The 20,343-nt window shown below is 40.6% G+C and overlaps 1 protein-coding gene across 2 annotated transcripts in view; it reads left to right on the forward strand.

Annotated features, from left to right (window-relative positions):
- GANC (glucosidase alpha, neutral C) overlaps nt 1–16,810 on the forward strand; it is a 76,842-nt gene extending 60,032 nt beyond the window's left edge. The window contains exons 21-24 of one of the 2 annotated variants that reach the window (XM_060148117.1): nt 3,205–3,318; nt 4,817–4,929; nt 10,647–10,750; nt 11,361–14,323. In XM_060148117.1, coding sequence (XP_060004100.1) covers nt 3,205–3,318; nt 4,817–4,929; nt 10,647–10,750; nt 11,361–11,470 — 441 coding nt within the window. In that variant the 3' untranslated portion in view covers nt 11,471–14,323. Of the gene's footprint in view, nt 1–3,204; nt 3,319–4,816; nt 4,930–10,646; nt 10,751–11,360; nt 14,324–16,746 lie in introns of those variants that run through there. The other variant, XM_060148128.1, reaches the window with a different exon arrangement.
- The last annotated feature ends 3,533 nt before the right edge of the window (nt 16,811–20,343 follow it).

Here is a 20,343-nt window from a genome sequence, read left to right on the forward strand (position 1 = left end):
TATTTGTCTACTCAGGCTGCCATGACAGGATACCATAGACTGGGTGGCTTCAACAACAGAAATTTCTTTTCTCACAGTTCTAGAGGCTAGAAGTCCCAAATCAAGGTTCCAACCATTCGGTTCCTGGTGAGGGCTCTCTTCCTGGCATGTAGACAGACACCTTGCTGTGTCCTCACATGGCAGAGGGAGAGAGTGAGCTCTCTTTTCTCTTATAACACTAATCATTTGGATCAGGGCTCCACTCCTATGACCTGATTTAGTCTTAATTACCTCTGTAAAGGCCCTGTCTCCAAATACAGTCACATTGGGGGTTGGGGCTTCAACGTGAATTTTGTGGGGACACATTTAGTCCATAACATGTGCCTACACAGAAAGAACCAAGGACATCAGTGTTCTGCACGATAGTGGTTGCCTAGAGCTGAAGGCAGGGAGAGGGTTTTGGGAGCAATGGGGAGTGACCACTAATGGGTATAGTGTTTCTTTTGGGGGTGATTTTAAATTGATTATGGTAATGGTTGCATGACTTTGAATATACTAAAAAACATTTAATTGTACACTATAAATGGGTGTATTGTATGACATGAATTATATCAATAAGGCTGTTAAATGTGAGAAAAAAAAAAGAATATAAAAAACATACTCTGGGGCTTCCCTGGTGGCGCAGTGGTTGAGAGTTCGCCTGCCGATGCAGGGGACACGGGTTCGTGCTGCAGTCCGAGAAGATCCCACATGCCGCTGAGCGGCTGGGCCCGTGAGCCATGGCCACTGAGCCTGCGTGTCCGGAGCCTGTGCTCCACAACAGGAGAGGCCACAACAGTGAGAGGCCCGCGTACCGCAAAAACAAAAACAACAACAAAAAAACATACTCTGATTTACATTTGTATGTCTAAGAAAAATAATAACACTGACAACAGAGAGTATACATGATGGTCTCCACATACACCATACAGAATATTCTTCTACAACACCAACTCAGAAAACATGAGTTTTTAGTTGGACCTCTAGGCCCAAGGGGAGGCTATGTGTTATGATTTTAGATTCAGAGTGGCCCATCTAGGCTGCATTTCTGAAAGGAAGTTTGCTCCTGCAGCTGAATCACAATGACTACCACAGGCCCTAAGTAGTGTAAAGATTTATAAAGATATGTTGATGTTATTTTTTAAAATTCTCAGCAGCAATATGAACTCCATTATATAGAAAATGATTTCAGATGCCAACTTTCAGGTCTAGAAGAGACCCCACCATTCATCTACTTGAATCCCTCATGCTTACAGGTGAAGAAAGTGAGGTTCAGAGAAGTTAAATTCCTTGCCCAGGGTTGCAGCTAAATTGTGGCAGAACTGAGACAAGACCCCGGGTCAACTGAACACCTACTCCAGAGCCCATTTATACTAACTTACTGCCGCATTCTTTGAAGGAAAAAAAAAAATAAGAAGAGATTGGCTGATGAGGGTGGGGAGGTAAATGTACTTTACTTCTTGCTGCTGACTTCAAGTCAAGCAGAGGGTGGACATCTTGACTACTTCCATCCTGATTCCCAACTTCATGTATACAGCAGTCCCCCTTATCTGCGGTTTCACTTTCCACAGTTTCATTTACCTTCAATCAACCATGGCCCAAAAATATTAACTGTGGGACTTCCCTGGTGGCGCAGTGGTTAAGAATCCACCTGCCAATGCAGGGGACCATGGATTCAATCCCTAGTCCGGGAAGATCCCACATGCCACAGAGCAACTAAGCCCGTGTGCCACAACTACTGAGCCTGCGCGCCTAGAGCCCATGCTCCACAGCAAGAGAAGCCACCGCAATGAGAAGCCCACGTGCCGCAACTAGAGAAAACCCGCGTGCAGCAATGAAAACCCAGTGCAGCCAAAAATAAATAAATATAAATAAATAAAAATTTTTAAAAAGAAAAAACCCAAAAACATTAACTGTGGTCCAAAAACATTAAATGGAAAATTCCAGAAATATACAATTCATACGCTTTAAATTGCATGCTGAGCTGAGTAGCATGACAAAATCTCGCGCCATCCTGCCCAGGACATGAATCATTCCTCTGTCCAGCAGATCCACACTGTGTGTGCTACCCGCCCATTAGTGTAGGGGAAATACCTTTATATAGGGTTCAGTACTCTCCTCGGTTTCAGGCATCCACTGGGGGTCTTGGAACGAATCCCCCGTGGGGAAGGGGGGACTACTGTATTCTTGCTCTTCTTCCCGCTTGTACATTACTCAGAGCAAAGTACAGGCCTTCACGTGATTCAGGGAGCTTCCTTACAGAGGATTGCACTGGGAGGCAGGGAAACTACTGGGCTGTCCTGGCTGGGAATGCCATTCCAGAAGACCCATAGATAGGGGCCATGCCTACAACTCTGACTCTGTTGTCAGAGTCACTTCAAGTGCCCTTGGTGGCTTCTATAGCAAAAGTTTCACAGTTTTACCCTCAGAATTGAGTCAGTCATCCTGGTGATCAGGGAAGCAGGAGCAAGAAGGGTATAGGCTGAAGTAAGGACAACAGTCATCTTTCCCAAACCAAGAAACTACCATCTTTTTTTTTTTTTCCGGCTTAGTCAGGTCTTAGTTGCAGCACATGGGATCTGTCGTTGCTGCACGTGGGCTCTTCATTGCTGCCCGTGGGCTTCTCTCTAGTTGTGGCACATGGGCTCAGTAGTTGCGGCTTGCAGGCTTTAGTTGCCCCGCAGCATGTGGGATCTTAGTTCCCCGACCAGGGATCAAACCTGCGTCCCCTGCATTGGAAGGCAGATTCTTAACCACTGGACCACCAGGGAAGTCCCTACCATCTTTTATAAAGACATATATATGTACATCTGGGCCTGCTCATACAGACAGACAAATTCCCTCTTTAGCAGGGTCCTAGAAATAAACTTGTTTGTTATATTGACAGGAAAATTAAAAATACAAAACAGGAAAGGCTACTTATAGGATAGTCAGAACAGATAATAAATTGATGAAGGGTGAGAAGTTTCCCTAATAATTTAAAAATGAACCATTTTTAGTGTTTGAACTCTTTTCCTTTTAATGCCAGGGCCCTTATATTTGCCATCTCTGTGTTCACAAATTTATTTTGCCTTTGAGTCTATACTTGTAACAAATGTGAGTCTTGTACAATGAAATATTTTAAAAGTCTACTTTGAAATTGCCTTATATGAATCCTCCTTCTCTGAGTGTGTTGCTCTGTTATAGATACCAGTGTTTCAACGAGGTGGAAGTGTGGTACCAATAAAGACAACTATAGGAAGATCCACGGGCTGCATGACTGATTCCCCTTATGGACTCTGGGTGGCCCTAAGCACTAAGGTATTTGAAAAATGTTACTTTTACACATCTTGTTTGTTACTACTCTATCTCTTTATAGTTGTAGCCTTTGAGTATGTGACACTATGTAAAAGTGGTGAACACCATCTACAGGATAGGTGCTTCTGAAGTTTATCTAGAAATCAAAGTTTTGAATCATTTCTTGTCTGACTTTCCTGGAATTATCCTTAAGGGTACTCTTAGAACTAGAAATAATAGAAATTTCCTCTAGGGCACTGTGACCCTTGGTGCTCTGCAGCTTGACATTGATTACCACTGGACTGAAAGCTCATTGAGCCATAGGCAGCCTGCCATACGGATTAGCCCTGAATCTCAGTCTCCTGTAAAAGGGTCCTGTGTCTATGCAACATTCCAGGGACACAGTCTCATGCAATGACTTCTATGCTCATCAGATGGCTCAAACAATTACAATCTCCTTGGGTAAAACCTGGAAAGATCCAGAGTTGATCTGTCCTTTTGAGGAGATCTTTTGAGCCAAAGGAGGCCTATAACAGATTCCTCTCCTAGCTATCTGCCAAAATACAGTGCCAAACACAAATCCTTACTCTTAAGCAAATAAATAAATAAATAAATAAATAAAATATATATATATATATATATATATATTTTTTTTTTTTTTTTTTTTTTTTCTGTACGCGGGCCTCTCACTGTGGTGGCCTCTCCCGTTGTGGAGCACAGGCTCCGGACGCGCAGGCTCAGCGGCCATGGCTCACGGGCCTAGCCGCTCCGCGGCATGTGGGATCCTCCCGGACTGGGGCACGAACCCGTGTCCCCTGCATCGGCAGGCGGACTCTCAACCACTGCGCCATCAGGGAAGCCCCTTAAGCAAATACTATAAAATAATTAAGCTTTCTTTTTCTTACATCTTTCTTTTCAATCCGTTTCATTTAAGCATGTTTTCTTGGGTCAAACTATGGACCTCGGGCTCATGTGAGGCCATGGAATAATTACAAGAAACTCAAGGTCCATTGCACATGAAACATTGTCAATAACAGTGAACTGCCATATGGAGTGCTGTGACATTATCTGACATGCAAAAGTGGTCCTCCTACTAAAAGACAGTAGGAACTAGATACCGTTCTCTAAATGGAGGGTCTTCTAAAGATAGCTGATCTCATACGTTGTAATTTTTTCTTTTAATTTCATTTCCATTCTGTGAACTTTTCTTGACCTGTTGTCACCTTCTAGGATAGTATTTTGGGGGAAGCCACCTATGCCGCTGACCATACTTCATAGTTTAAATCTCTTTCAACAAGGCCTCTTTGTCCTCCTCTTGTGTGACTTGTTTATTCATATTATTTCACAAATGTGTAGTAAGTGTATATATTGTATGACTGCTTTGTACAGCTTGAATATTAAGCAGTTGTTCAGCATAATTTTTCATAGATTTTAAAATCTATTATTTCCTTTAGGGAGGTGACAGTCTTTTCCTAGAAAGCTATTACATAAGCACATTCTCTATCCGTGATTCACTCTCCAGGGTTCTGCCGTGGGTGAATTCTATCTCGATGATGGTCATTCATTCCAATACCTCCACCAGAAGCAATTCTTGCACAGGAAGTTTTCATTTGCCTCAGGTGTTTTGATCAACAGGTAATGGCAGCTAAAAGAGCTGTGTGCTTTCTTAAATTATGCTATCCTTTTGCTATCCTCAAATGCAGAGCTGCTATTTTAAGAAATTAATGATGAAGGCCACTTGTGGAGTATTCCTCATTTCCCCCCCCCCAGATTCATTAAGGTATAATTTTTTTAACTTTTTATTTTATATTGGAGAATAGCTGATTAACAATGCTGTGATAGTTTCAGGTGCACAGCAAAGCAACTCAGCCATACATACACATGTATCCATTCTCCCCCAAACTCCCGTCCCATCTAGGCTGCCACATAACATTGAGCAGAGTTCCCTGTGACATACAGTATGTCCTTGTTGCTTATCCATTTTAAATATGACAGTGTGTACATGTCGATCTCAAACTGCCTAACTATCCCTTCCCCCCTGGTAACCGTAAGTTCATTCTCTAAGTCTGTGAGTCTTATTCTGTTTTGTAAATAAGTTCATTTGTATCATTTCTTTTTAGATTCTGCATATAAGGGATATCATATGATAGTTCTCTTTCTGTGACTCACTGCACTCAGTATGATAATCTCTAGGTCATTAAGGTATAATTTAGAAATAAAATTTTAATAAAATATACTAGTATAAAAATACAATTGTAATATATTTAAAGTATACAATGTGATGATTTGATATATGTACACATTGTGAAAGTATTCCCATCATCAAGTTAATTAACACATCCATCACCTCACATGTTTAACCCTTTTTTTCCCCTTTTGATGAGAACATTTAAGTTCTACTCTCTTGGCAAATTTCAGTTATGCAATACAGTATTATCAACTATATTTACCGTGTTATACATTAGATTCTCAAACCTTATTCATCTTATAGCTGAAAGTTTGTACTCTTTTACCAGCCTCTCTCTACTTCCCCCACCCCCCAGCCCCTAGCAACCCCCATTCTACTCTCTTTTTCTATGAGTTCAACTTTCCTTTTTTGAAAATTTTTTTACATTCCATATATAAGTGACACCATGCAGTATTTATTGAATTTTTCAGTTCACTTCTTGTATTCTTCAGGTCTATATTTCGTTTGGTACTTTTTAATATTTTCTGTCTTCGTTGAAATTCTCACTTTGTTCATGCATTGCTCTCTGACCTTGGTGAGCATCGTTATGACCACTAGTTTGAACTTTCTTTCAGGTAAATAACTTACCTCCATTTTGTTGAGGTCAGTTTCTGTAGATTAATCATGTTCTTTTGTTTGGAACATATTCTCCTGTTTCATTTTCCTTGACTCTTTGTGTTGGTTTCTCACATTAGATAAGACAGCCACCTCTTCCAGTCTTGACAGACTGGTCTCATGTAGGAGATGAACCTTGTCGATCAGCTGGGCCTGAGCTCCTTGTTGTTTCTCAGACCTTTGTGATTATCCAAGCTGCCACCTTTGTTCTTAGTGACTCATAGTTGTTGAGGATGTGCTGAGACCCATCCGTGTCCCAAAGGGGCAGATTTTAGTCAGCACCTAGTTGCAGGCTGATTAGAACACTCAGGCAGTAGCCGGGAAAGTATGCAGTCAAATCCCTTCCAGGGAGAACCTGTGAGATGGATGTTTTTGCCTGCTCCCTCTGCACTGAGCCCTGGGGGGATAGTCACACTGCCTACTAACAACTACTTCTTTATTTGCTATGATTAAGCCCGTTGGCTATCAGAGCTAGGTGATTTGAGGGCCATCCCTCAGGTGGGAGCCTTGAAAGGAGGGACACTAGAAGTGTGGTCCAAACCCTTCACTCTTCCTGGAGAAGCCAGGAGTTGGGGATTCCTTCCCAATTTTATGGGACTATGCCAGGGGTGGGGGTTATATGGAGAGTGTGTCTCAGCCTTTCCTACTTTTTTTTTGTTTTTCATAGATGGCCTTTCTTATGTTGAGGTAGGTTCCCTCTGTGCCAACTTTCTGGAGAGTTTTTATTAAAAATGGGTGTTGAATTTTGTCAAAAGCTTTTTCTCCATCTGTTGAGATGATCATATGGTTTTTATTCTTCAGTTTGTGAATATGGTGTATCACATTGATTGATCTACGTATATTGAAGAATCCTTGCATCCCTGGGATAAACCCACTTGATCATGGTGTATGATCCTTTTAATGTGTTGTTGGATTCTGTTTGCTAGTATTTTCTTGAGGATTTTTGCATCTATATTCATCAGTGATATTCGTCTGTAATTTTATTTTTTTGTAGCATCTCTGTCTGGTTTTGGTATCAGGGTGACGGTGGCCTCGTAGAATGGGTTTGGGAGTATTCCTTCCTCTGCAGTTTTTTGGAAGAGTTTGAGAAGGATGGGTGTTAGCTCTTCTCTAAATGTTTGGTAGAATTCACCTGTGAAGCCATCTGGTCCTGGACTTTTGTTTGTTGGAAGAGTTTTAATCACAGTTTCAATTTCATTACTTGTGATTGGTCTGTTCATATTTTCTATTGCTTCCCGGTTCAGTTTTGGTAGGTTATACCTTTCTAAGAATTTGTCCATTTCTTCCAGGTTTTCCATTTTATTGGCATAGAGTTGCTTGTAGTAGTCTTTTATGATGCTTTGTATTTCTGCAGAGTCCGTTGTAACTTCTCCTTTTTCATTTCTAATTTTATTGATTTGAGTCCTCTCCCTCTTTTTCTTGATGAGTCTGGCTAAAGGTTTATCAATTTTATCTTCTCAAAGAACCAGCTTTTAGTTTTATTGATCTTTGCTACTGTTTTCTTTGTTTCTATTTCATTTATTTCTGCTCTGATCTTTATGATTTTTTTCCTTAGACTAACTTTGGGTTTTGTTTGTTTTTCTTTCTCTAGTTCCTATAGGTGTAAGGTTATATTGTTTATTTGAGATTTTTCTTGTTTCTTGAGGTAGGATTGTATTGCTATAAACTTCCCTCTTAGAACTGCTTTTGCTCCATCCCATAGGTTTTGGATCATCGTGTTTTCATTGTCATTTGTCTCTAGGTATTTTTTGATTTCCTCTTTGATTTTTTCAGAGATCTCTTGGTTATTTAGTAACGTATTGTTTAGCCTCCATGTGTTTGTGTTTTTTACATTTTTTCCCTGTAATTAACTTCTAATCTCATAGCATTGTGGTTGTCAAAGATGCCTGATATGATTTCAAGGTTCTTAAATTTACCAATGCTTGATTTGTGACCCAAGATGTGATCTATCCTGGAGGATGTTCTGTGTGCACTTGAGAAGAAAGTGTAATCTGTTTTTGGATGGAATGTCCTATAAATATCAATTAAATCTATCTGGTCTATTGTGTCATTTAAAGCTTGGGTTTCCTTATTAATTTTCCATCTGGATGGTATGTCCATTGGGTAAGTGAGGTGTTAAAGTCCCCCACTATTATTGTGTTACTGTCGATTTCCTCTTTTACAGCTATTAGCATCTGCCTTATGTATTGAGGTACTCCTGTGTTGGGTGCATATATATTTATAATTGCTATATCTTCTTCTTGGATTGATCCCTTGATCATTATGTAGTGTCCTTCCTTGTCTCTTGTAACATTATTTTAAAGTCTATTTTATCTGATATGAGTATTGCTACTCCAGCTTTCTTTTGATTTCCATTTGCATGGAATATGTTTTTCCATCCCCTCACTTTCAGTCTATATGTATCCCTAGGTCTGAAGTTGGTCTCTTGTAGACAGCATATATATGGGTCTTGTTTTTGTATCCATTCAGCAAGCCTGTGTCTTTTGGTTGGAGCCTTTAATCCATTCACATTTAAGGTAATTACCAATATGTATGTTCCTATTACCATTTTCTTAATTGTTTTGGGTTTGTTTTTGTAGGTCCTTTTCTTCTCTTGTGTTTCCCACTTAGAGAAGAAGTTCCTTTAGCATTTGTTCCTTTCGCATTTATTGTTGTAAAGTTCCTTTACCATTTGTGTTTCCTGCCTAGAGAAGTTCCTTTAGCATTTGTTGTAAAGCTGGTTTGGTGGTGCTGAATTCTCTTAGCTTTTGCTTTTCTGTAAATCTTTTGATTTCTCTGTCGAATCTGAATGAGATCCTTGCCGGGTAGAATAATCTTGGTTGTAGTTTATTCCCTTTCATCACTTTAAATATATCATGCCACTCCCTTCTGGCTTGTAGAGTTTCTGCTGGGAAATCAGTTGTTAACCTTATGGGAGTCCCCTTGTATGTTATTTGTCATTTCTCCCTTGTTGCTTTTAATAACTTTTCTTTGTCTTTAACTTTTGTCAATTTGATTACTATGTGTCTTGGAGTGTTTCTCCTTGGGTTTATCCTGCCTGGGATTCTCTGCACTTCCTGGACTTGGGTGGCTGTTTCCTTTCCCATGTTAGGGAAGTTTTCGACTATAATCTCTTCAAATATTTTCTCAGGTCCTTTCTCTGCTCCTTCTGGGTCCACTGTAATGCGAATGTTGGTGCATTTAATGTTGTCCCAGAGGTCTCTTAGGCTGTCTTCATTTCTTTTCATTCTTTTTTCTTTATTCTGTTCCATGGCAGTGAATTCCACCATTCTGTCTTCCAGGTCACTTATCTGTTCTTTGGCCTCAGTTATTCTGCTATTGATTCTTTCTAGTGTATTTTTCATTTCAGTTATTGTATTGTTCATCTCTGTTTGTTTGTTCTTTAATTTTTCTAGGTGTTTGTTCTTTAATTCTTCTAGGTCTTTGTTAAACACTTCTTGCATCTTCTCTATCTTTGCCTCCATTCTTTTTCCGAGGTCCTGGATCATCTTCACTATCATTATTCTGAATTCTTTTTCTGGAAGGTTGCCTGTCTCCACTTCATGTAGCTGGTTTTCTGGGGTTTTATCTTGTTCCTTCATCTGGTACATAGTTCTCTGCCTTTTCATTTTTGTCTATCTTTCTGTGAATGTGGTTTTCGTTCCACAGGCTTCAGAATTGTAGTTCTTCTTGCTTCTGCTCGCCTACTTGTTTTGTTTGCTTGTTTTGGTTTTTTTGTTTTTAACTTATTTTTATTTATTTATCACTTATTTTGGCTGTGCCGGGTCCTAGTTGTGACATTCCAACTTCTTAGTTGCAGCGTGCATGTGGGATCTAGTTCCCTGGCCAGGGATCGATCCTGGGCCACCTGCATTGGGAGCATGGAGTCTTACCCACTGGACCACCAGGAAAGTCCCTCCTACTTGTTTTGATGTGGGTATTTTCTCAGTCACCCAATGTATAGGAGTCACTCAGCTGGTTTCCGGATTTCTCTCAAAGGGAATTGCTCCATGTGTAGCTTTATATTCAGTGCATCTGTGGAAGGAGGGAAATTCAGGAGCCTTTTATGTTGCCATCTTGGTCTGGAGCCCCCCAGGAGTATTTTTCAACCACTTCATGAACATCCCTTCCTTATTGTCTCTGTCTTCTTTTCCTTCCCTCTCTGAAAAATAAAAAAGATTTCAGTATAAATTCCCATTAATCCAATTTATTCATCTCTTCAGCCATTCATTAAGTATCTGATTTCTTACAATTTGATTGTAGCGTCCAAGTAACATTTGGGACTTCAGTATCCTTAAGTGATGCCTCTCCAAATGGCTTGCTAGAGGGAGACTACTGGTTAGCTTGTCCTCGGCACATAGGGTCATCTTTTACCATCTCTTCATCCTAGTAAATGTGCCCACTATATGTTTCATGCCTCCACAGAGAAAGATGGGAGGGGAACTCACAAGGCTCGGGATGGTGACCTGGTAACCAGTCCAAACCCCTATTCCTCTCCTTCTCCTAATGCCATTTGTTGTATCTATTCCAGTTGTGCTGACAAGAGGGGTCATTATCCCAGCAAGTGTGTGGTGGAGCAGATCTTGGTCCTAGGCCTCAAGAAGCAGCCATCTTCTGTGACCAGCCACTCACCTGGTGAGGAAACAGGCCATTTGTTTTTGTAAACATAGAAGTATCTGCAGTGAAGAGATGATTAGTCTAAAACTGACAAAATGTCCTTAGCCAAGTGGACTCTGCTCTTTCTGGCAGGAGTCAAATATACTAGTATCTAGAGGGCGTGAGGCCATTCTGCTTCTCTTCATCAACTGGTCTTTCTGCTCGTTGTAAGCAGTTAATATTTTCCTAAAGGAAATTATTTGGGACTTGAAATAATATTGTAGCTTCTCTGAATATTTTTTTTAAACTGTAGATATCTGAAGTCCTGGGGAATCCTGCTCATGGAGTTTATGGAGTTTCTTAAAGGACATGGGATAGGATATATCCTTTTTTACTGAATTATCCTTTCTACTGAATTTGTTGGACAAATCACTTTGTTCCTTAGTTTGTTTTCAATCAGTCTTGCACTCAAAACAGTGGAGTGTTTCATGTTTTAAAATTTCATGGAAGTCCATGGGTACAAGTACTATTAATTTGGATTCTCCTATATGGGGCATAAGGTTTTATAACAGAGTCAGAAACATTTTAAATTCAAAATTTCTCTCCTAGATGTTCATCAAACTTTCCCTTTTACAATTTTGATATCTAGATGGTAAAGCTCAGCCTGTGGCTTTTACATATTGTGCCAAAACGTCCACCCTGAACCTGGAGAAGTTCTCACTGAACATTGGTGCTGACTGGAAGGTCCAAATCCAGTGACAGAGCAGTGCACCTGGTGACAAGTGATGGGAGCAGCTGCACCTTTCTGTCTTTCCACGGGCCTTTTTTTGCGATTTGTGCTGCATGCTATTGACTTCTCTGGCTCAAAGTCATCTTTCATAAGTCACCAGTTTACTAACGAACAATAGCTTTCAGATTTTTCAGATGTTACATTTTTAGATGTACTAATAATACTCTTTGTGTCACACACGCCCTCTTCTCCTACATGCAAGTGGCCCAGAGACATTTATAGCATTCACAGATCTCGCATTGCTCCGTGGGCCATGACCTGTGGTATGCACTCTGGCCCAGTGGGCAGTTTCTCTTTGAGCACAGCTGGATGGGTTTGTTTTATGTGAGAAGTGGGCCAAGCCCACCCACCTTGTGGAAGCTTGTCTCAGTCCATGTGGCAGAGCCACTTGGGCTCCAGCAGCTGAGCTGCTCAAGGCCTATCTCCAAGTGGACAGCAGCTTCTGGTGCCTCCCCACCCCAGTTATCTTTTACCCACTTAGACCTGGACAAGACAACCTTTTCTGCTTAGAGTGTATTCACTGCAGCAACAGGGAGTTACTCTACCCTAGAGACTGACTCAGGAACACAAAGGGCTCTTTTCCCTGTCATGTTTTTTGGGGTCCAAAGTTCCAAATTAATCTCCTTAAAATTCTCATTTCTTTATATTAATTTTTTTATTAAATATTGTCCACTAACCAAAGCTTATTTGTAATATGAGTAAGCTATAATTTAAAATAATAAAATAATTACCCATGTCCCCACCCTCAAACTTCAGAAATAGAACACAGGGCCGGGATGAGGGGGAGGCAAGTAAGGCACTTGCCTGGGGCACAAAATTTAAGGGGATGCCCCAAATCACAGTAATCAAAATAAATAATATTTTAATGCAATATTTTTAAAAATCAAAATTAACAGCAGGGCTTCCCTGGTGGCGCAGTGGTTGAGAGTCCGCCTGCCGATGCAGGGGACGTGGGTTCATGCCCCGGTCTGGGAAGATCCCACATGCTGCGGAGCGGCTGGGCCCGTGAGCCATGGCCGCTGAGCCTGCGTGTCCGGAGCCTGTGCTGTGCAACAGGAGAGGCCACAACAGTGAGAGGCCCGCATACCGCAAAAAAAAAAAAAAGACAAAATTAACAGCAAAAAAAAATCCATGATGAACAAAATATCAAAATTTTAAATAAGGACAGGATCGATAGTACTGCGTTTTACTTTTGCCTCAGACTCTAGTACAGCGTGGCGTGGGCTAGAAGACTACACTATGCCAGTTCCCCAGGATGCTCCCCAGGGACACCCTGTGGCCACAGCATCTGCTGGGGCAGTCACATGTCCTCAGCACTGCTCAACATGCACATTTGCTTATCAGGCTTCTTCCACTCAGCAGCTTGCCAACTGTCACCTCTATGCCTCTGTTCCCTGGGTCCCAATATCCACGGTCTGCCCTCCACCTATGCAAATCCTACCATCCATCCAGGCCCAACTCAAATCCCACTTCCCCACAGAGCCTTTCTAACTACCCTAACACCCTCAACTCCCCTTTACTATGAGCAGTGATTTTGCCCTTCTCTGAAATGCTGCCCCACTTATAATATGCATTCTGCTTAGCATTCTCAGGGATGGTGCCTCAGTGTTTCAGGTTTGTCTGTCTTGTTCCCTTACTAGATTGTATGTTCTTCAAGATCATGTTATATTTGTCTTATATCTGCCAGAGCACGATTATACTTGGCTTTTAGTAATGGTTGGCTGTAATTGGTTGACTGATGGATTTATTTAAAATTGAGAATTGAATGTATTTGTTTCTAATTTACTCTTCTGACCTAGAACTCTTCCCTCCAGATATAGTAAACATTACACATTTCCTCATGGACACATTTGATTGTATCAGTTGAGATTTGAGCTTTGCACCGTATATAAGCGCACATAGACATATACAGATTCTTTGCTCCTATTTCTGTAAGTTTTGCAATTAAGGAGAAAGGAAGAAGCCTCCATTAGCTGAAGTCCGATTTCCCAGCTCCAAGTTTCCCTTGCCAAGCTACAGTAAGACTTAAACTGAAAACTGAATGCTCTTACCTAATATAAATGATGGTTTTTAACAGCACTTAAGGCTGAATAATTAAGACCTATCTTCAGTTCAACATTTATTATGTGTCTATTATTCATCCATTTAAAATATTTTTGGAGGAAGGAATGAAATAAGAACTTTAGAGTAGGTTAGTGAGGAACTGCTCTGTCTTGGCCCAGAACTATCCTGAAAGGTTTAACTAGATACATTGAATGGAGAGAAATACATCCTGGGTGTTCTTAAATGTTATCTGCTCTTATTGCTTCTCACACTTTACCCCCCTCCTATATCTGAAGCTCAGGACCAGAGAGCTAAGCGGGGCCGAGTTGGCCTACAGTGTTGAGTTACCTTGTGGCTAATTCTCGATATGTTTTCTCAGGAAACTGGATTTTATGTAAGAACTTAGAATCATTTTAACAAAGATTCAAACAAAGCTCTAAAATGAATATATAATGTGTCTTTCCTTTAAGACTTAAATGCCAAGGAATGAGTTGACAAATCAGTTTAAACGTTAGAAACTGCTCAAAAGAAATATGGGCAAAGGTAATTCATAAAAGAAATTGAAATAGGCAAAATAAGCATGAAATACGCTCAGCATTGTTAATATTCAGAGAAATGGGGGTGTCCATGATTGGCCAAGATTAAAATGAAAATGCTAATGCTGGTGTGGAGAATAGGCATTTTCGTGCATCATTGGTGGAATTATGCTAAGTATAATCTTTCTGGATGGCAATCTGGCAATAGCATCAAAATTTTAAATTTGCTTTAACCCAGAAATTCCACTTCAGATAAATCAGATAAATTGCTCAGAGCTATTAATTGTAATGTGGTTTATACTATGGAAAACTAGAAATAAACTGAATGTCCTTTATCAGGGGATTGGTTAAATATAGCCCTTTCATACAGTAGAATATTATGCAACCATTAAAATAACAATGTATATATATCAACATAGAAGTATGTGTTTGATAAAATGTTTACTGAGTGATTTCATTTATGTAAGTTTATAATAAACAGACCAAAGCTGGGGACTTCCCTGATGGTCCAGTGACTGAGACTCCACGCTCCCAATGCAGGGGGCCTGGGTTTGATCCCTGGTCGGGGAAACTAGATCCCACATGCTGCAACTAAGAGTTCACATGCTGCAACTAAGAGTTCACACACCGCAACGAAGATCCCGCACGCAGCAACGAAGATCCCGCGTGCCGCAACTAAGACTTGGCGCAGCCAAATTAATTAATTAATTAATTAATATTTTTTTTTAAAAAACAGAATTGAGGCACATCCTATACTGCTCAAAATGTGAAGGCCATGAAAAACAGGTCTGAGGAACTGTTCCAGATTAAAGGGGGATTAAAGAGACATGACAACAAATGTATGATCCTGGGTTCCATCCTGGAACTATAAGGGACATTACTGGGACAGTTGGCAGAACTTGAATAGGATCTTTTGATTACATGGTAATTTTCCTAATTTTGAGAATTGTACTATGATTACATAGAAGAATTTCCTTATTTTTAGGAAATACATACGGAAGTATTAAAGTAGCATAGCTCTGACTTACTCTCAAATGGCTCAGAAAATAATTTATGTATGTATGAGAAAAAGAGACAGAGACAGAGAGAGAAAATTGGCAAAATGTATTAAAATGTTATAACTGAAGAATCTGCATGAAGGGTATACAGGAATTCCTTACACTATATTTTCAACTTTCCTTTTAAGTTTTAAACTATTTCAAAACAAAAAGTTTTAAAAACAAAGATGCTGGGCCATATCTTCCTAGTATCTAATAGCTTTAAAATGTTTGCTTTCTATTGTTGTAAAGGCTTATAAGCTGTAGCATGTAAAATAGGATGAAACAAATGGAGTTAAGAATGAACTCCAAGCCACTATGTAGAACAGTAATGGAGGTTTCTTAAAAAAACTAAAAATGGAATTACCATATGATCTTGCAATCCCACTCCTGGGCATATATCCAGAGAAGACTGTAATTCAAAAAGATACATGCACCCCTATGTTCATAGCAGCACTATTCACAATAGCCAAGACATGGAAGTAACCTAAGTGTCAATCAACAGATGAATGGGTAAAAGATGTGGTATACACATACAATGGAATATTACTCAGCCATAAAAAGAATGAAACAATGGGACTTCCCTGGTGGTCCAGTGGGTAAGACTCACTTGCTCCCAACGCAAGGGGCCTGGGTTCAATCCCTGGTCGGTGAACTAGATCCCACATTCATGCTGCAACTAAAGAGTGCACATGCTGTAACAAAGATCCTGCATGCTGCAAGTAAGACCCGACACAGCCAAAATAAATATTTAAAAATATATAAATAAAAAAATTTTTTAAAGAATGAAATAATGCCACTTGCAACAAATGGATGGACCTAGAGATTATCTTACTAAGTGAAGTAAGTCATACCGAGAAAGACAAATATCATACGACATCGCTTATATGTGGAATCTAAAAAAAAATGATACAAATGAATTTACAAAACAGAAACAGACTTACAGACATGGAAAACAAACTTATGGTTACCAAAGGGGAAAGTGGGGGAGAGGTAAATTAGGAGTCTGGGATTAACAGATACACATTACTATATATAAAACAGATAAACAACAAGCACCTACTGTATAGCACAGGAAACTATATTCAGTATCTTGTAAAAACCTATAATGGGAAAGAATCTGGAAAAGTATATGTATATCTGAATCACTTTGCTGTACACCTGAAACTAACACAACATTGTAAATCAACTATACTTCAATTAAAATTTTTTCTAATAAAAATAAAAATAATGAACTCCAGTACAAGAAAACACCTTTATTTCTGATGCAGCAGACCTCTTCAGAATCATCAGATCAGCTGTTCTTCACCGGAGAAATGCCGGGCCAAACCAAGCCCCCTACTTCAGGGAACACAAATACCACCCTCGGAGCACTAGGCCAGCAGCCCCTGACCTCCCACCACCCACACTATGGCAGCGCTGTACGTGCTTCTATATGTGCTTCCCCACAGAGGTCCTGTCTGACTGCAGGAGCTGACCATGGAGCTTTCAGGAGGGTATTCACACTAAGAAATAGAATGGAATACATGTTTATGGCAGGCATTTATTTAGGGCAGATGCCCTGTATAGTGGTCAGGGAAAGTCCTTCATGCATTTGGAAGGCCAGTTTTGTCACCTTCCTTTTCCCAGGTCTAAATCATCCTGCAGATCCTGGCTATAGTGGACCTGGGGTGGTCAGTTCCTGACAGAAGTGATCCCAGGATGTAGATTCCAGTTTGACCAGGTACCAAAACATTCCCTGCCCTAGAGGCCTGGTTTCTTTCTTTTTTTTTTTTTTTTTAATATTTATTTATTTACTTGGCTGCACCGGGTCTTAGTTGCAGCATGCGGGATGTAGTTCCCTGACCAGGGATCAAACCCGGGTCCCCTGCATTGGGAGCATGGACTCTTAGCCACTGGACCACCAGGGAAGTCCTGGCTGTTTTTATTTAAATGTACCTATAGGACTATTTATGTTCTGGGGTACAACTCACTTTCAGAACTGAGTGAATTCTAGGGTCCTGGTCCCACACATCAACATGACCAGGGCCAGTCCCAGATTGGGCCATTCTCCTAAAGGCTCCCTAGAATGGAAAGCACAGCTGTCACCGTGAGTTTGCCTTAAAGTTGTGCTGAGCCTTACATCCTGGTTAACTAATACCGGCCTATCAGATTGTTGTAGCCCTAGGGAAGACTGCAGTTCTAGAGTTTGGTCTGCGTGCAGAATTCCTTCACTTTTTCACATCCTTTTCAGTATCAGTGTATCATAGTGATAGGCAGCAGAAACACAGTTAAAACACATAAATATTTGGAGTTTAATGGGTTTTAGCTCATAACTGACCATCTTACCTAAAAGCCTTCTTAGTCATGGAACTCCTATGACAATATCAAGCATTCCACTCTGCTTTTAAGATTTCCATCTACCAAACTCTCTGAATGCCCAGCTTAATTCCGGGGGTGGGGGTGGGGGGGGAGTGGCACTCTAGACTAAAATAACTTCTCAGTCCAGGGGATAGAAAGCCATCAGCAACTCCACTGGAAACAGATTACCATATTAACCGCAGACAATGGGGGCCATATAGCTCACATTCTAGCAGAAAGAAAGGAGACATTGGCATCTGATATCAGATCTGCCTGTCTTATGACCAGCTAAAGACTGCAGTGCCACAGCAAGGCCAACCAGAATCAGACAGCTGCTTCTTGACTGTTGTTTTCAGCATGGCTGATGGTGTTAGATTCCACTCCTTTCAGAGCTAGGGGAAGGGAAGCCCTGACTATTTATATGCAAGGATCCAGAGGTCTTATGCCTAATGCACATTACTGGAGTCTTAGTCATGCATTTATTCCTTCACTGGATATCAGGAGACCTGGGGTCTAGTTTGGTTCTGTAGTGAACTGGCAGAATGACCTTGACCATGTCATTTAATCTCTCTAGGCTTTGGTTTCCTCTTTTGTTCAAGAAAAGAGATAAGCTCTAAAATTCTGTGAGTTTCCCATGACTTAACTGTAAAAATAGAGCAGATATCTCAAGTTTTCTCAGCTGTAAAATGGGATTAATCAAACGTGCAGGGTTGTGTACAGATTAAAAGTATTCCATGTGTATGGAAAGGAAAAAAATAGTAACTTTACTTTGGAGAAACCTGGTAGATGCCACCTTAGCCAAGTACTCAAGGTTGATATCACCAGTAATAAAATACATCAATGTCATGTACCCCCAGATCTGATTTGATGAGAAGGGTGCATAACCTCTGTGATATTCATCCCCCAAACCATAATCTCAGTCTAATCATGTGAAAAACATCAGACAAACTCAAGTTAGGGACATTCTACAACATATCTGACAAGTACTCTTCAAAAGTGCCAAGTTCAAGAGAGACAAAGACTGTGGAACTGTCAGAGATTGGAGGACACTAAGGAGATATGACAATTAAATGCAGTGCAGATCAAATTCTGTAACAGAAGGGGGAAAAAAGCACTAGCGGAAACACTGAAGAAATCAAAATATGTCTTGTAGTTCAGTTAGTGGTATCTTACCAACATTCATTTCTGACTTTTGATCATTGTACCATGGTTATGTAAGGTGTAAACATTAAGGGAGGCTGTTGAAGGGTATTCGGGAAATCTGTGCTATCTTTGCAATGCTTTTGTATGTTTAAAATTACTTTAAAAGTTTTTAGGGGACTTTCCTGGTGGTACAGTGGTTAAAACTCCGCACTTTCAATGCAGGGGGCACGGGTTTGATCCCTGGTTGGGGAACTAAGATCCCACATGCTGCGCAGTGTGGCCAAAAAAAAAAGAACGTTTTTACAACTATGTGAAGTGGCTAGCTCACAGTAGGCACTTAATGAGTGGTAGGTGTTCTAATTATAAGCGAATGCATTAATTCCAACAGTGTTGAATCAAAGAAATGTTGATGGAAGACAGTGATACGCAATCATTAACTGCCTTGTTGGTGCAACAGAAGCCATTCCAGCTGCAGATATTGCATGACCTTAGCTGAAATATGTTATAAAAATGAGTTCTTTATCCTTGAAGAGGCTCTGGGAATTGAAAACATGCAGCTGTTTACATGCTCATCATCTGCCTTTGTCTGTGGCCTCAGATTGGATTTCTCGCTGATAGCATGAGTTTCTACAGCTGTGCAGCTGAATAAACCTTGAGCTTGGACCTGCTAATCTGAGAGGGGGTTTTATTCACAACAATTGGTAGAGCAAAATGAAAAGCACCTTGCACTCTGTGCATTTGATACAGTATTCCCATTGTGCTATGACAAGAGGCTGATCTCCATCACACACCCATCTTCATTACCAAGGATGGAGCTAGCTTAGACAGCTGAGGAAGAGAAAGTCAGCTGTGTGGGGGCCAGAGACAGCTCCTCCCCCGGAGGCAGATCAGCCAAGATACTTTGATTGCACTGGCAAAGCAATAAGAAGTGGAAGAAATTTCTTCTCACGTAGGGAAACATCATTCAACAGATATACAACACATATTTATTAAGAACCTTCTATGTGCTTAACCCTTACAGTGCAGTGGGGACCCAGTTCCCACCTTCACAGAGCTTATAGTCCTGTGGGCAAACAGGAAGCTCAATAAAGAGAAACAATAAAATGTGGGTCGGTGCTGTGAATTTCAAGGTGGTAGAGAGCTGGGACTCAAACATATGATGGCACATATTATGGCGGGAGAAGGAAACTGCCCCCCTTTGTTTTCCATTCCATTAGTGAGTTTGACGGTGGAAGTCAGTCTTTTTAGAGGCTCTTTTAGTGCAGGCAGATAGGCACGCCTCTGATTGGAGACTCTGTGACCACATGGTCCTGGGCAGATGCACTGTTCACATGGAAGATGGTCAATAAATGCTCATAAGGTGAAAGCTGATTTGTGCCAATGAGTAACTGTCATTCAACCTGATATAACCCCAAATAATATTAACTTCGGTTCATCTCTAACATTTATTACGTGCTTAAGACAATCCTGCCACTATCTTAAATGTACACAATGTGTTTAGTTTTTACAACAACTCAATAACAGAATGACTATCATTATACCCATTTTATAGGTGAGAAAACTGAGACATAGGAAGAAAGGAAGAAGTGACTCACCTAAAGCTACACAGGCACAGCCAATGAGCAGCAGGCCTAGACTTTGAACCTAGGCAGTCAGCTTCAGATGCTGCCCTTCTCTATTCTGCCTCTCCAAGAGTAGTAATAAAGATCCTTGGGCATTTCCTTAGAGGGATGGGGGAATAAG

The sequence above is a fragment of the Lagenorhynchus albirostris genome, chromosome 1, assembly GCF_949774975.1.
Source record: "Lagenorhynchus albirostris chromosome 1, mLagAlb1.1, whole genome shotgun sequence".
NCBI classification, from domain to species: domain Eukaryota; kingdom Metazoa; phylum Chordata; class Mammalia; order Artiodactyla; family Delphinidae; genus Lagenorhynchus; species Lagenorhynchus albirostris.